This window comes from Stegostoma tigrinum, chromosome 13 (assembly GCF_030684315.1).
Source record: "Stegostoma tigrinum isolate sSteTig4 chromosome 13, sSteTig4.hap1, whole genome shotgun sequence".
Classification (NCBI taxonomy): domain Eukaryota; kingdom Metazoa; phylum Chordata; class Chondrichthyes; order Orectolobiformes; family Stegostomatidae; genus Stegostoma; species Stegostoma tigrinum.
In genome coordinates this window covers 13,863,232-13,879,103 of record NC_081366.1, presented here as the reverse complement: position 1 = coordinate 13,879,103, position 15,872 = coordinate 13,863,232, and the positions used below count along the sequence as shown (strand labels likewise).

The following is a 15,872-nucleotide window of genomic DNA, read 5'->3' as shown; positions in this document are numbered from 1 at the left end:
GTTGGGGCTGCAGCCATTCCATCACACACCTGACTTGTTCCTTGTAGATGGTGTGCAGGCTCTGGGGAGTCAGAAGGTGAGTTACTCGCCACTGTATTCCTAGCCTCTGATCTGCTCTTGCAGCCATTGTGTTTATGTGGCTCAACTCCAGTTGAGTTTCTGGTCAGTGATAATCCCGCAGGATGTAGGTATTGGCGAGTCCAGTGATGGTGACAGCATTGAATGTCGAGTCATGATGGTTAGATCATCACCAAGAGGGGACAGTCATTACCTGGTATTTGTGCAGTGTGAATTTTACTTGCCACTTGTCAGCCTGGATATCATCCAGATCTTGTTGCATTTGAACATGGACTGCTTCAGTACCTGAGGTTGTGCAAATGGTGTTGAACATTGTACAATTATCGGCAAACATCCTCACTTCTGACCTTATGATGGAGAGTCATTGAAGCAACTGAAAGATTTTTAGGCCTATCCTGAGGAACTCCTGCAGAGATGTCCTGGAGCTGCGATGACTGACCTCCAACAACTGCAGTCATCTTTTCCACATACAAGGCATGACTTCAACCCATGGAGAATTTGCCTTCCCATACTGATCAACTTTTGCTCGAGCTTCTTGAAGCCACACTTGCTGTAATGTGGCACTGATGTCAAGGTCTGTCACTCTCACCTTACCTCCCCTATAAAATTAGAAAATGATATTGATCATGATAAATAAAAGGGCAGATCTGAAGCCAGTGGATTACTATATAGGAAATTGGAATTTATTCACCTTGGAACTGTGAAGGGTACAGTGGGATATTTTCTTAATGGTGTGAAAAGCTGAAAGACTGGAGGCCCGGGTGGATAAATAGTTAAAAAGTGAACAGAGCAGAAAATAATCAGATTCATCAATTGTTGACATTATATCTTAAGGACTAGTATACATTGGTGTAGAAGTCGTGCCTTTTATACAAAGTCCGAAGATGTGCAGGTTAGGTGGATTAGCTGTGCTAAATTGCCAGTAGTGTACAGGGATGTGTACATGAGGTGGATTAGCCGTGGGAAATGCAGGACTACAGGCGTGGTTGAAGGCGCGAGTCTTGAGTGGGAAGCTCTTTGGAAAGTTGGTGAGGACTTGTCAGGCCAAATGGCCTGTTTACACACTCTAGACATTCTATGAAAGTCTTGGGTGACTACACCATATGGAAAAGGCTTTTCCCCATGAAATAGTTGACCTATAGAGCACTGAATCATTAAGGATAAAAATTTGAAATGTCGGAAGGTCTTGGGGCTTAGTGAGTATGGAGCTGTGGTTTTGGTTTTGTGATAGATCAAACAGCTGTCTTTCTTTTAAACATTATTGATCATCTAAAATGGAGATTATACTAGCTGGTTATAACTATTTATTGAATTATGTTTGTGGTGTTCACTGTCTTCTGGCCTGATAATATTGGAGTTTATATCTGTGGTCTGTCCAAAATATCATGTCACAATGCCTGTCTGTCTGTTTTCCGAAGATACGGATTGGAGTGCCTTTTCAGATATTATAGCTATGGCCTTGAAAGAAAGTTTAGACCGGAGATCTTCAAGGATTTCCAGGAAGAAACCATTGTGGATTATGAAGCAGGTAAAATGTTTCTTTCTTGTATCAACAACTTCTCTTTGTCCTGGAAATTGGGATTGAATATCTGTGTGGTTATTGATTCTTAGACATCTTGCATTTTTGGATTTTTTTTTAGTTGTCTCAGAAAGCCCATGAATTCAGACCCAGAAGAGGAGTCTTTCCATCATTAAAAATGAGAGACCGTGTTGGAGACAAATAGACTTTTAAAACCAAAACATTTTAGACCTTAATGGCGTAACATATTCTAAAGTTTCATATCATGAATAAAAGATCCTCATGATTCGGCACCCTCATGTTTGCTGAGCAGCACAAGTTAAAGAAGGGAAATGTCTGTTTGTCCAATACTTCCCATTGAGCAATGCCAGTGGATATCAGATGAAGTTAGATTTGTTTTTGGCTCACCTATGAACATCAGTGATCAAAAATTGCCATAATTGGTAGCGACTATCCAGCATTCTCTGGGCTTGTTCTGTGGCTGATTGTTGTACTACTTTGGTGCGTGGTAAGGTTGGTCCCAACATGAGAAGGCCCTTAATACAGAGAGAATGACTTGAAGTACAAATGCCCTAATTCTCTTATCCCCAAAAGAATTGATAGTTTTGTTTGATTATCAGTTTATCACAGGTTGATTTCTGCACTTTAACAAAGACCTAAAGTTAATCATTAATGATCAATTTTAGTGAGTTAGTGTGGGTTTTTTCATTGGTTTTAGCATGTTTGGGTCAATCACTGATTAGATTTGTCACTGCTTAATTTTAGAATTTTAGTGGCTCGGTTTTACATACTTGTCTGGAGGATTGAATGCTGTTGTCTTCCTTTTAGATACCTATTATGGTGATTAATTTTAGAACATTAATGCTTAGATGGAGCATCTTGAACTTGACTTTACACAATAAGTTTAATACTTTGAATAGATTAAGTATAGTTTCAGTACAAAATAGATTTAAGTGCCCTAAATTATTATAAATTTTTTGCATTTTTTGTTTTGTTTGATTTATTAGGGCAGCTGTATGGATTAGAGAAATTCTGGGCTTATCTAAAGTATTCAAAAGCTAAGAATCTGGACATTGATCCAAAACTTCAAGAATACCTCAGCAAATTTAAACGTCTGGAAGATTTTCGAGTGGACGTAAGTAACACACAATGTGGCTCACTAACCCTTGAATGAATAATTTGTCTTCTGGATGGGGAGGGCAATTGTTACATGAATGAGATTACATTCATAGCCATGATCTTCAGTCACTCAAACTCAACTCTGCTGCATCCCCACCTGACTAAGGCAGCATCTGCTGAAAATGATTTTCGCTCTTCTATCCTAAACGTATTCTTCTTTAGGGGTGAATTGAACCGACACTCAAAAATGGTGAGGGTGAAGCTGGGGTTTGGTGAGAGTATAAACCTGTTAACTATAGTCTAACTCCAGTGGCAAAAAAATTACAACCGACTACTGTCAAGCACAAAATTAATTTTCATTTGGAGAATCATAAGTGACTGGACAGATTTGTTAAGGCAACTGCCTGTTTAACCTGATAGCTGCCTTACGAGTAGTGTGAAGTGTTCATGAAGATAGTACAGTTGATGGATGTATGGATTTCAAAATGGTATTGATAAAGTAAATCATAACAACCATATTTAGAAAATAGAATTTCATATTGAAGGGCCAGTGATAATCTGTATGTGTTATTAGCTGAAGGATATGAGGCAGTCATCAGTGGTGAATGGATGCTTCTCTGACTGATGATAGTGTAGCCTGGTTCTCCAGTCTGCAGTAAGCATGTTGGCTTCAATGTATATAAATGACCTGGACTTGTACAGTTTTGATGTCTGTGATGATGTGAAACTTGGCAACATATAGTGAGCTTCATTACTGCAGAATACAAGAATTTCTTCAGAGAGGGTGGTTAATCTGTAGAACAGTTTGCCCCAGAACGCAATGGAGGCTGAGTTATCAAGTGTATTTAAGACTGGTAGGTTCTTGATTAGTAAGGGACTCGGGGTTATGGGGAGAAAGGAATTGACAAACATATCAGCCATGACTGAAATATGGAGCAGACCCGATGACCAAATGATCTAATTTTGTTGCTGTGTTTTATGGCTCTAGTGTAGAATTACTGTCTCTTAAAGGCACACAATCTGTTTTTATAGTGTTTAACATAACATTGAAACATTGATAAATGATCATTTTTTAAAAATTCTTGTGTTCTTACCTATAATGAAAAACGTTTGAGCATAAAATGAGAACACTATGCAGTTGTAATCAATCAGAAATGCAATTCACCAAATTGTACAATAACTGTTTTTGTTGCAGCCACCAATTTGTGATGAAGTTGGCCGCAAGCGTCATTCTTCAGGAGCAGAAGAGAAAAGGCGTTTGCCATCATCGTCTTCCAGTAAAATCGCAAGCGCCACCAGTGAAGCTGCAACTGGGATGCAGCTCCCCTCCAAAACCACAACAGAAGAAATCAACCCCACTCTGAGCCAGAACCCTGCTTCACAGGAAGTGGAAACTGCAGACAAATAGAGCTTGGACTCTGACCCTCAACTCTGGATCTTTTATTTGAACCTTTGGTATTGTCACCTCGATGACTGACTGACTGACTGAAAAACTGGGCCAGATATCAGATATCAGACATTCTTCAATGCTGGGCAGTGGACAAATGTATCATCTGCCTGAAGACTTGTATTCAAAGCCAGTTTCACGTCTTTCACCCATATGAATGAATGTTGCATGAGAACAATTGGCTAAAATATAATTCACCTGCTTGATTTGGGGTTCGACAATACAGCTTCACTCATATCCAGAAAACACAAAAAAAAACAAAAAAAATCAAAACCCGTCCCTTGAGAACGGGATTAAAAAGATGCCTTATTACTGCCTGCTCCTGTTTCTGGGCAGCATATATTAAATTCTGCTCGCTCGGCTAATGACTCTCCTATTGGCCTCTAATCTTGATAAAATTATCAGTTCCTTATCCTGGATTTTGAATTGTCAAGGTTTTGTTTGTACCCGATTTAAAAGTTACCGCAGGCGGAATCAAATAGGGAAGGTGATTTAAGGTGCAAATCCTATTGAGTGGCAGATAACCTTTCTGTCAGGCCTTATTCCGCTTGTTTGTGGTAAAGGACTTCAGTTTGATAACCAGGTATAAAGATGTTAGCAAGTAGCCCTGGCAGTGGCTCATTGGCCCCATGTCAAACTCTTTGTCAAAGTCACTGCTGCAGTGCCTTTGGCCACAAGCATTTTATTGCTCCTGTCCGGTTGTCGTCTTGCTTCTTCCAAACCCAAACCGGCATCACTTTGAAAATTGCTACAGCCCAGTTCCGTCTTAGTTGATGAGCTGCCTGCTTGGAGTAACAGCAGTAACATTGGTGAAATTTATATCCGGCAACATCATTCTCAGAATGTGTGTTACGTAGGGATGTCGCAATGTGATTTTATTTTCGATGTTTTGGTACAGTGGTAATCTTAACTCCCATCATTCTAGCAGTTGTTCTGGAAATGCAACCATCACTAGGAGTACAAGGCTTTGCATTTTCATTTTGTTAATCATTGTCACATTTATTGTGGTCTGGTTAGCAGTGTACAGAAAAACTGAGCCCTGTGATTATGGCAGACTAGCTACGTCAGAGCCCATTGGGACACGCTACTGTGATATTTGTAATATCATTATTATGTTGTGATTGGTATGCATGTTTCTCATGGATGAATTGCATTCTTGGGCTCTAGGGGAGCTGGTACTGGGAGAAGCCTGATAGCTTTGCTTTTCTAACTGCAGCTGAGTTCCGAGCTCGGATTCTGGGCTGGCTTTTCCTTTAGGGGAGCTGTTGAGTAGAGTTTGATGACCCATCTCTTTGGATGGTGCTCTTAGTGAAAGTAAATTCACTTTTGCTGCTCTCTGACTCCTGCATTTTGAGTGCTTTTATTGTTTGTTCTCATTTAGTTTCCATCTTCTCACGCATGCTTGTTCTTTCTTTTCTGTCTCTTCCTCTATCCCTCTTGCTCTGTCAGCAGGCTTTATCTTCCCTTCCATGCCAGTTAGTGGCATTAATGTTTGGTAGAATGTCCTGGGCTGCTTTGGAGACTGGAGGGGTTTTGTGACTTTCCAGCGCTTGCGGAAAGGCTCCCATATTGTTGTGTAACTGGTTTGGGTTGAATTTTTTGACTGGTCTCATCTGCCACTGTAAAATCAGGTAGATGTAATTGTGGATTGAGTGTTGACTGATGTTTATGCCTTCCTTGCTTCTGTGCTGAACTTCCTGAACGCGAAGCTCCCTGGTCCTTGTTGATGGATGTTTAATCTTTAGGCTAACATTTGCCATTGATGCTAATTCTTCATGAAGATGAGTCAGTTAAGACAGCAGCCACTTGTAGGAAATAAGATCCTGACTAAAGCAGGTCAGTTTAAGAAGTTTTGAGTAATGTACGAGAACTTGGGGAGTGACTTTGCTTCTCAGTGTGATTTTGAAAACATGTATTGTTTACACCATATTGTTTGAAGGAGTCCCAGAGACTCCCAGGAGTTCCTGTAATACAGGGCTATGATCACTTGTAAATCAGTTGGGTTTGACCAATTTTACCAGAATTTTCATGCAAATCAGACTGACGTACTTATAACTAAAGAAAACTGCATTGTTGGCAGTAATTCAAGGTTGAGGCATCCTGAATCCTCAGCCAGCTCAGTTAGGAGAATGTGAAGCTGCTTTTATTTAAATGAGAAATAGTTTGTAAAAAACAAATGCCTCCACTAGACAGGAACCTAGGTCTTGAACATGTTTTTATTTCAGGTAACGTGGAATATTTGCTAAACTTCTTTTTGCTCATTTTACACTCACACTTGCATTTAGAACTCCAGTGTATGATTCATGGGACGATTTGTATATAATGTGAGACCATGAAAACAATTATAGCTGAATGTCATTTTTTTTTCCTGGAGTGAGAAAACTAGCCATATTTGCCAAAGAAATTCTGGGTTTCACAGATGCTGGGAATAAGTTAGTTGCACATATTATTAAAAAAAACAAAGGTGCTGTGGATTTATTCTGCATTTCTCTGGGTGAAAGGTACATCTTCCACCAACAGCTGGTTAAAAGTCATTTTGACTTTTTTTATTCTTTCCACTTCCCTTTTTAATGTTTGAACCACTTGCCCCTTTGCCCCCGCTGCCCTGTGTTGTACACTTGGACCTTAAATTGACCTCATGTCCCAATGTTGTTTCCCTGAACACCTGTCCGTTCTCTCTCTCTCTTTCCCTTGCTTTCTATGCCCCCTCTCCACTGCATTTGTTTGCTTGACTACCTGCCCATTCCCCCTGTCCCAGCATTGTTCACCTGAACACCTGTCCATTGTCTCCGGATCCCAGCCTTGTTAGCTGAACACCTACCCATTCTGCTCTCTACTGACTGCCACTGTTGAATTTTGCAGCCAGTTGACAGGTGAAGTACCGCAACTTAAACTGTCAGCATACATATATAATTAGTAGTCCAGCTTCTCTCTCAACCTGCTGAGGACACAGTCTACAACTCTCTTGCTACAGGCATAGAATTTAAACCATTTCTCCGTGCTAATTAAACTGATCTCCCTCATGAGCAGTGAGACTCAGTGAAAAGTTTGACAGCTCTACAACAGAGCTTGATGTTGCAGCTGAACTCCCTTCCACCCTGGTTTACTTGAGTGCAGTTTTTCCAATTATTTTAGCTGTTCTTGGATTTTATAGCAAAAGGTGGTTAACCTGCTGGTTACCTGTTCGGCTAAACAAAGACATTTAAGCATGTCTGTATTCGGACTGCTGCAATCTTTCTTCCAGTCGCTTGTTGCTGTCTGAAGGTTAGATCTTTAATTTGTATTCTAAATGATGAACTTAACTTCGTTGTTGTGAAATATCCCATTTTAACACTTGTAGCTGTTTGCTCTTGGAATGAGTTTAAGCTTGATATAACTGCACACTTCCAAGAGCCGACTTAACATTCAGCAAAATCACGTGATGCCAGAACCTGGTTTAACATGCATTGTTTTCTGGAGCCACAATATCCACTTGTTCCATTTTGTTGCAAGTTTGCCCTTTAGATGTTTAAGGTTCTGTCTATTGGCTGGATGGCCCATTGAACATTGTCAGTATTTGGGTGACCCCAGATGTTTCCATGATTTCTAAATAATTTCTACTCTAAACTTGCAAGCCATACACAAGATTTCAGTTTTGCACTAGAATTCAGAGTTTAGAAGGCCCTGAACTGAAGACTGGAATTGACTGAGCTGAAATATTTTATAGATATTAACTGTCCATCTAGACACTGACAGCCCACTCAGTATTAGTCATGTCAAACAGCTTGACTGAGAATACAAAAGTCTCTTTTTTTGAAGTTACAGAGTTATAAAGAATCTAGAGAATGTGCAGTGAAGTATCCAGGGTATGTGCAAACCCCTCGGCAGGGGAGGATGTGAACCTCCAGTTGATCAGGAGTACCTAGTCTGTTAAATCTCTGGAAAAGGTCCACATTTCAAATTGCTTCTAACTTTCTTGCAACTTAGCAAGATTTTTGAAGTATTTGGTAAACCGTGATGACTCGTATCTCTTCAAATGTTCTGTTTAGTTCATTTACTCAAGAATCCAGTCGTCTTCTCTCCAGAATAACGGAAATTGTGTGAAATTACTGAGGCATATGCCAACTACAGTGACACAGAAGGTCTTGTTCCTGATTGCAGCCTGGACCTGCTCCAGATTTCTCCACTGTTGAACCAGCAGTAGTATATATCAGTTCAGAGGTTGTTTATGAATTCTTCAGAGTAAAGTCTCTAATATTCTGTGAGATTGCAAACCCAGAGTGAGAACGAGGAAGGAAAGGTCATGAGTTAGACTAGAATATTTCACTGCATTGAACAGCATTGATATATTTGGGAGGGGTGGTTGCCTTAATATGGTGGGGATTTGGACAAAGTACCCTGTTGAACTGCGTCACGAGTTTGTCAACGTTACTGTTTATGTGAAGATTGGGAATTGATTATGGGAAACCTCATGACTCTTAACTCTGTAAATAGTGCACAAGCTGCTAAAGTGCTTTGAGTGTACCTTTTAAAAACAGCTTTGTGAATTCTGGGCTGCTTGAGGTCAGTTTTGTTTTGTGACAGCAACTGTATGAGGGGTAAATAGGTGCACTTCTTTAGAACATTTAATTCTATTTCCAATATTATCAATGAGCTGTAAGTGTGCAGCAGTTTCTTGTTCTGTGGGGTCGGGCTTGCACTAGTTTCCTTTCTTTATTAGACATTTCTTCCCACAAATATTCATTCGGAAAGTTAAAACCAGTGTCTAAGCCCATTCTGACTGGCAAGTTTCCTGTTAGTTTAGTTTAGTTTAGTTCAGTTCACTTCAACTTCCAACCATTTCACATATATCAAGACTGCTTCAGGTCATTCTGTTTTATTTTAGATTCCATCCAAAGCCTATAGTAAGTGGGCTTTTAGTTTATTTAATTTGATTGCTACTGCACATAAGGAGTAAGAGCTTGCCCTTTTAAGGGCAGACTTGTACAGGAACCACGGACAGGGCTAAAGGCTCCGTGTATTGCACTCTTGCCCCCAAGAGCTGGGGTAGCCAGGTCTTTATGGGCTGGGGTAGCCAGGTCATTACATTAAGCATACATGCTGGAACACTAGTGCAATTATGTTTTAAATGTGAATGCAGCTGCATTTAGCAGAAAGTGAGTGTGTCCTTTTAAGGGCAAATTCATAATTGAACCCCACGTAGATTCGCATATTGCAATCCTGCTCCACAAACTGTCGCAGCTGTGCCCTTGCAGGCCAAGCGCTGGCTGTGTCATCCCAGGAGTGGGCAACCATGTCCTCAGCTGCAGTATGACTTCTGATGGTAAACATAAATGCTGGAACACTAGTACATTTCTATTCACCAGCTTACCCTACCCAGCCCAAAATAATTCAATATCCAGACCCAAATATTCTCATCTCTGAATCTGAAGTGCCACTCCTGGCAGAACATCTGTGTTTGTCCTTTATTTCTCCACTGAAAGCTGATGGTTCTGTTTCAGCTGCTTCATTACTAATGCTCTTAGCTTTCAACCACCGTGAATATTGGTCAGGTGGTTCAGCTTTGAGCACAACCTATTGTTAAATAGATTGACCAATTGATGGTTTGTAAAAGGGATCTGGTGCTTTCATGAGCCAGAAATCACCTCTTACAGCGATGTGTGGCTCAGTATTTATTACAGTTCCTTAGCAGTTTAAATATAGACATGCAGAGCTAGGCTGAGTGAAACATTAACCTGAAGTGGATGCCCAGAGTGCCTGCTTAGGATGCTGGTGAGTCTCCTTATCCTGGCTGCTGTAATAATAGAAACTACAACAGATGCAGATTTATCCCACTTTTAAAAAAACAAACTTGTAAAATACTTGAACAAGAGCTTGTAACATAAACTATTAATCACTTAGAGTATTTGCTTTTTAGTCTGATGTGGTTCCTTCCGGGTAGTGTTTTGCCCTTTGTAATTTGTGGTAATTCTGCTTTCCTTTTATATAAAAAAAACAATTAAAATGTACAAAAAATTAAAAAAAACACTAAAAAGACTATTGTTTGGGTCTGGTTATTTCAGTGTAAAAAGAGCTGGAGTTTGACTTTCAATGCTTTTTGTCCCCTAATCTGTGTATTCCCACTGCATGGGTAGAAAACCCACTGACTGTGCCTAGGATTCGATGCTTAGCAGGGCTGTAGTTAGTAACTAATGCCAGTCAGACTGTCCAAGCATAATCTAAGAATGTCCTGGAGTTTGTCTTTGAGGTTCCATCTTGTTTGATCTCAGTTGAGGTTATGATGCTCTTTCTGTGCTGAAACAATTTTTTTTGTGCAATTTGATTCCCTTGCATCACCTAGATTGCATGCTTTCAGATCAGTAATGATGCTCTGCTCCCACATGATATTTAGTCACAAGTGCTGAATGCATGATTTATCTCTACCCCTTTGTAATGGTCCCTGCATTACAAAGGCAAACTTCAGGCCAATTATTTCATTTCAAGTCCTATTAGGAAATGGCAAAAGGCACTAGATATTGCAAACAATATTTGCCCTGACAGCATTCTGGCTCACGTACTTTGTCCAATTATTTGGGAGAACTCTGCATCAATTTGAACTGATTTATAGCTTTTAACTTTTTCTGAAGAGCTAACTTATATCAGGACTGCTGCCCTGATAACCTCTATCTGATGACTTGAAGCTAGTTAATTTCACAACCGCTTAAAAATTGTGTTTGTAAGATACATGCAACCATTAGAGGATGGATTATCAGCCATGCTTGTATTGACTGGTGGACCAGGCTTGAAGGGCCAAATGGCCTATTTTCTGTTTCTATCCCACAGGAGAAGCTGCTGCCAGTGAATGTTACTGTCCTCCAAGTAGCCAGTTTAATTTTAATAAGCCTTAGCTATGCTACACGTGTTCCATTACTCGCCAGAAAATACATGGCCCATTTAAGGAAGTGTAAAGGGTATTAAGATTTGTTACAGTTGTAACAGAAAACTTGAATGAGACAATTTACTAACTTTACAATTTTAATAACAAAAATTAACAAGCAATAGGCTTTAAGTAGGTAGGTTTACTGCTTTGCCAAAATAGTCAAGAGTTCATATCAAATCCAATTTATTTATAACTGCTCTTATCTAAGAAAACTAAGAATAGCTAACAGAATATCCGTCAACATTTAAAGTAGTATTATCTTGAAACCTCAATCAAATAGATCTTTTGTGATGGGGGAATATTTTTTGAGAAGTATTCTCTGAGGGCTTCTAATACTTATAAATTTTCAGTGCAAGAGTCTTGCAATTTTTTTAGTATTGCTTTGACACAACTGCTTTGCAAATGAGGATTTCTTGCACTTTTCATGCAATGCTGATTCAACTAACATTATTCCTTAATTATTCGTAAGACTTTATGATGAGTTTTTATTTAGTCAGTTTCTTTGTGATGTTTCATACTTCTTTAATCTCTCCCTTACTCTTTCAATTTTAGAAAAATCTCTGTTAAAGGTTACGAGTAGAGAGATTTTATGGGTATTCCTTTCATCTTTTCCTTATCCTTAAAATCGTAAAAGAATCCTTTGTTAAATATTTATCAGTAAAGCTGTTTAAATTATCTGTCTTAATGAATGTTGTGCTTTGCTGGTTTCTAATGGTATTCATGTGGTAAGAATCTTTGCCATTCTTATCACTTGGATGGTTCCAGTATTTATTCTGTAATTAATACTTTACTTTCGCTCTGTAATGGATATTTTAATTTCACCCTAGGTGTGATGTTACTACGTGTCTTTCCAGACCTCCTTATGGTGATTAAACTATTGTTTATACTTCTTGTCAGAGTTGTGCACTTGGACCATGTGTGTAATCTCTATGCCCTCTTTAAGGTATATCTTTTTCCTACTAAATGTGATGGAATTTTTCACGGTTAACATCCACATGAGTCTCTAAATGTTTTTAATCTGTGTTCTATCTAATCAGTTGTACTTTATTCCTCAATTAGACCTATATTTCTAACTAAATATTGTAGCAGGTTGGAGTCATACCAAGCACACAGAAAGGGATGTTATTAGCGAGTTTTGAGAAGATTTGTAGCTCAGGTTGAGGTTCTGGATGTGAGTTTGCTTGCTGAGCTGGAAGGTTAGTTTTCAGATGTTTCGTCACCATTCTAGGTAACATCATCAGTGAGCCTCCGGTGAAGCGCTGGTGTTATGTCCCGCTTTCTATTTATCTGTTTAGGTTTCCTTGGGTTGGTGATGTCAGGAAATGAGTTACTCATAGAATTCCTAGCCTCTGACCTTTTGTAATTGTATTTTTACATCTGGTCCAACTCAATTTCTCTCTAATGAGAAGGAAACCTGTGATCATTGGGTATTTTGGCAATTTTACCTTTACCTTGGAGATTTCAAATCTCTGCTATATTCTCCATGGAAAAGGCCTGGCCAGAGTCAACATGCCTGGTCTGAGTTTTATAGTGAACTATGATGGACAGTTCTGCAGCATCACCATGTCAATCATAGTCTAACCAAATCAGCACCCTCCCCTCCAGTTGAATAATATAATTTCCCTTTACAAGTTTGGTATCTTGCATGTCAGTTTTGAAGAGTGCGAAATGAGAGGCTTTACACAAGGAGTCTGGTTGTTAACTTGTGGAGGAGTCGCCTACCAAACCGTTGAGGAAAGTGGTGCCAAGCAACTGGAGGATGTCGAGACATATGGTTACAAACATTTTAGTCGACAAGTTGTTGATGTTCTTGGGAATTGGAGAAGTCTACTGCACCATTCAACAAGATCTTGGCTGACCTGGTTGTGGTCATACCTCCACTTTCCTGTCTGCTCTCCATGTGCCTTAGCATGACAGTGAAAGAAACCAATCATGATAAATTTGAGATGTATCTGAAATAAACAAGGATAAGTCAGTGCAGAGGCTGCTGGAAGAAGCAAAGAGAAACTTGGCACAATACTTGGCAGAGTTGGTAGGACCAAGGCAAGATGCTCAGTGCCAGAGGAGTAACACAGCAGCTCAAGGTGTGTTCTGGTGATTCAGCCACAGTAACACTGCAATAAGAAAGTGCAGCTAAGTCAGAAAGCTTCATTTAAGGGCAAGTTGTTATCACCCTTCCAGCCAGATTTCTGTCACAGCCATGATGTTAACTTAATCCATCACATTAACCTTATTGATGGCAAGTGAATGAATATTTTAAAATGTAATGTAGGGATTTCTGCTATGATTATGGACAGCATTCTTTGCTCTGAGTCAAAGGTTCAAGTCTCACTCCAGTATTTTCTGAAAACATTAAGATTTGTAGGGAACCTACCAGTGTAAATGCAGAGAAGTTATTTACCCTTGTAGCAGCGGGCATAATCTGAGTAAGGAGTCACTTTTAAGTGATAATCTGTGGAATTCTTTACTGCAAAGTTATAGTGATAAGGTCAGAATGCAGAGCTGGTAGTTATCAGATCAGCCATGATCTCATTGAAGGTGTAGTGGACTTTATAAGCCATTTGGTCTAATTCTACTCTTATGGATATGGTCTTCTGATTGTGATAGTCTGTCCATTGGCATTGTCTACAGCATGAGCTTTGAAAGGAGTGAAATGTATTAGAAGGAAATTGGTGAGATTTAATGCCTTGTGGGAAGAACAGGACAATTGGTGTAAGTGCGAAGGATAGCTTCAAACAGGAGGTTCACAAAGCCAGTCAAGTGCAGAGTATTCCCTATCACGTCTGCCTTGTAGATGGTTTTGGGGAAGGCGAGAGGCAAGTTACTTGCCACTGAATTTCCTTGTAGGTATGGTTTATTCAGATCAACTCCGGAAAAAAAGGAAGGTGATTATAGGGATTCAGTGATGATCAGATTCTGTTTTACAGTGTCTGAGCAAAAACAACAATGGAGTGAAAGTGGAGAGAGTTTCCTATTCGGTGCATGGATGGAAATGATTTTACTGATACCCTGAACGAGCAATGAGGAAACCAACAACAGTTTAAAACACACTTTATTTGTGTACTATAAAAAAAATTTACAGAAGTTATGATTTAGACCACTAATTTATTGAGTCCCTGCAGTTAGTGCTTCTGAATAAACATCAGCATGTAAGATAGACTTCTCAGAAGAGCATTTTAAAAAATCCTCAAAATGCCAAACTGCAACCAGTAAGTGTTAATGATCCATGAGGAAAGGGTTAAAAGATTATGCAGTTACCAGGAGGTTTTAAGGATCCTTCACTTGTGCTTGGGGGAGTCCGGAATGCTTTCAGACAGAGGAGTAAGGCTGAGCAGGAGTGTGTGACGCTCATATGCTTTGGTTTCTCTGAATATGGTGTCAGTCTGGTGTAGGCGATCCAGGACTCCCAGTACTCCGTAGCATTGATTAAACCTGCAAAAACACAGCCTGTTCACTCACGTGATAAAATGCCACCACTGACTAAACTCTCAGCAATAGAAATCAGGCTTAAAAATATTCTTTTCAAAGGGTGTTTAATTGAAGTGGAGAATTTGAAGTAACTCCCTAATTTTGTAGGGCACTTGTCAAAGAATTAAAACTCTGCCCCACACATAGCAAACTCATTAATAGCCATCTTTATGGGATCGACAGTAACTGACTTGGCAAAGCAAACCAGCCAAGAATTTGAGGGCAGATTAATTTCAGTCCAAGTAACAGAAGCCAGTCTCACTCCATTTAATTAACAACAGATAAGCAAACCACACCAGAACATATCAGAGATAATGGGAACTGTAGATGCTGCAGAATCCAAGATAACAAAGTGTGGAGCTGGATGAACACAGCAGGCCAAGCAGTATCTCAGGAGCACAAAAGCTGACGTTTTGGGTATGACCCTTCAGCTCTCTGATGAAGGGTCTAGACCCGAAATGTCAGCTTTTGTGCTCCTGAGATACTGCTTGGCCTGCTGTGTTCATCCAGCTCCACACTTTGTTATCTTACATTCTGGTCTAACTGATCTAGCCATGGGTTGAGCATGTCAACTCTGACCACTTGTCAACACGTTGAACCCCAGGCATGGTCACTTTGAACTGACTTGAGTTTCAGCCCAAGGAATAGGCACCAGAGAAACAAACAAACAATCTCACCCCATCTTACATACTTACTAAATACCACCTGAAATATTCACATTTTACAACATTTAACTTTGATTTCTTTCTGCCTGGCCTGTCCAGTGCAATGGACTCTGTAGTGAGGGATAATTAAATTCTGGGAGATTTTACTTGCTACAGCTCCCAAATTGAACAAATCTTTTAATGCTTACTTGAGGTGATGAAAATCATGAAACTCTGGTGACGGCAGTAGTGGGAGGTGATAACCACAATGTGAAATTGTGGAGAGCAGCAGTGCCAACGAAAACCACAACATCGTAGTTGCCACATGAGATCCCAGGATGATTGGTCCAACCATAGGTGGCAGCATGTTAGACATCTGAGGGAAAGAAGTGAAAGTCTCAAGCTATAAAACTCTTCTACTGATACCTGGACAACCCATGTATGATAGAAAAAGAGAAGTGAACATGCACCACAAAATATAATTAATGTGGTTTCACACAGCAATTACAACAAAAGAAAAATCACCCAGTCATAAACATTTCAGATGAGACAGGGTAAGAGAATTTGACAAAGTACTAGAGCTTTGAATTGAGGGGATAATGTTAAACCCAAAAGTAATCAGAATTAATTTATTCAATTGTGGGCATTGCTGGCTGGCCATCAGTTCTTGCCCATCCTTAGCTGCCTTTGAACTGACTG

At 39.7% G+C, this 15,872-nt stretch overlaps 2 protein-coding genes across 8 annotated transcripts in view; one reads left to right on the top strand and one right to left on the bottom strand.

Annotated features, from left to right (window-relative positions):
• Positions 1-11,932, top strand: part of larp1 (La ribonucleoprotein 1, translational regulator) — a 105,163-nt gene extending 93,231 nt beyond the window's left edge. For both annotated transcript variants that reach the window (XM_048543161.2, XM_048543162.2), the window contains exons 18-20: positions 1,497-1,606; positions 2,605-2,732; positions 3,912-11,932. In XM_048543161.2, the coding sequence (XP_048399118.1) occupies positions 1,497-1,606; positions 2,605-2,732; positions 3,912-4,124 (451 nt within the window). In that variant the 3' untranslated portion in view covers positions 4,125-11,932. The remainder of the gene's footprint in view (positions 1-1,496; positions 1,607-2,604; positions 2,733-3,911) is intronic.
• A 2,163-nt stretch (positions 11,933-14,095) lies between these two features.
• The window catches only part of faxdc2 (fatty acid hydroxylase domain containing 2), a 48,278-nt gene continuing 46,501 nt past the window's right edge, over positions 14,096-15,872 (bottom strand). For all 6 annotated transcript variants that reach the window (XM_059650587.1, XM_048543396.1, XM_059650588.1 and 3 more), the window contains 2 exons: positions 15,383-15,549; positions 14,096-14,493 (listed from right to left, as the gene is read on the bottom strand). In XM_059650587.1, coding sequence (XP_059506570.1) covers positions 14,340-14,493; positions 15,383-15,549 — 321 coding nt within the window. In that variant the 3' untranslated portion in view covers positions 14,096-14,339. The remainder of the gene's footprint in view (positions 14,494-15,382; positions 15,550-15,872) is intronic.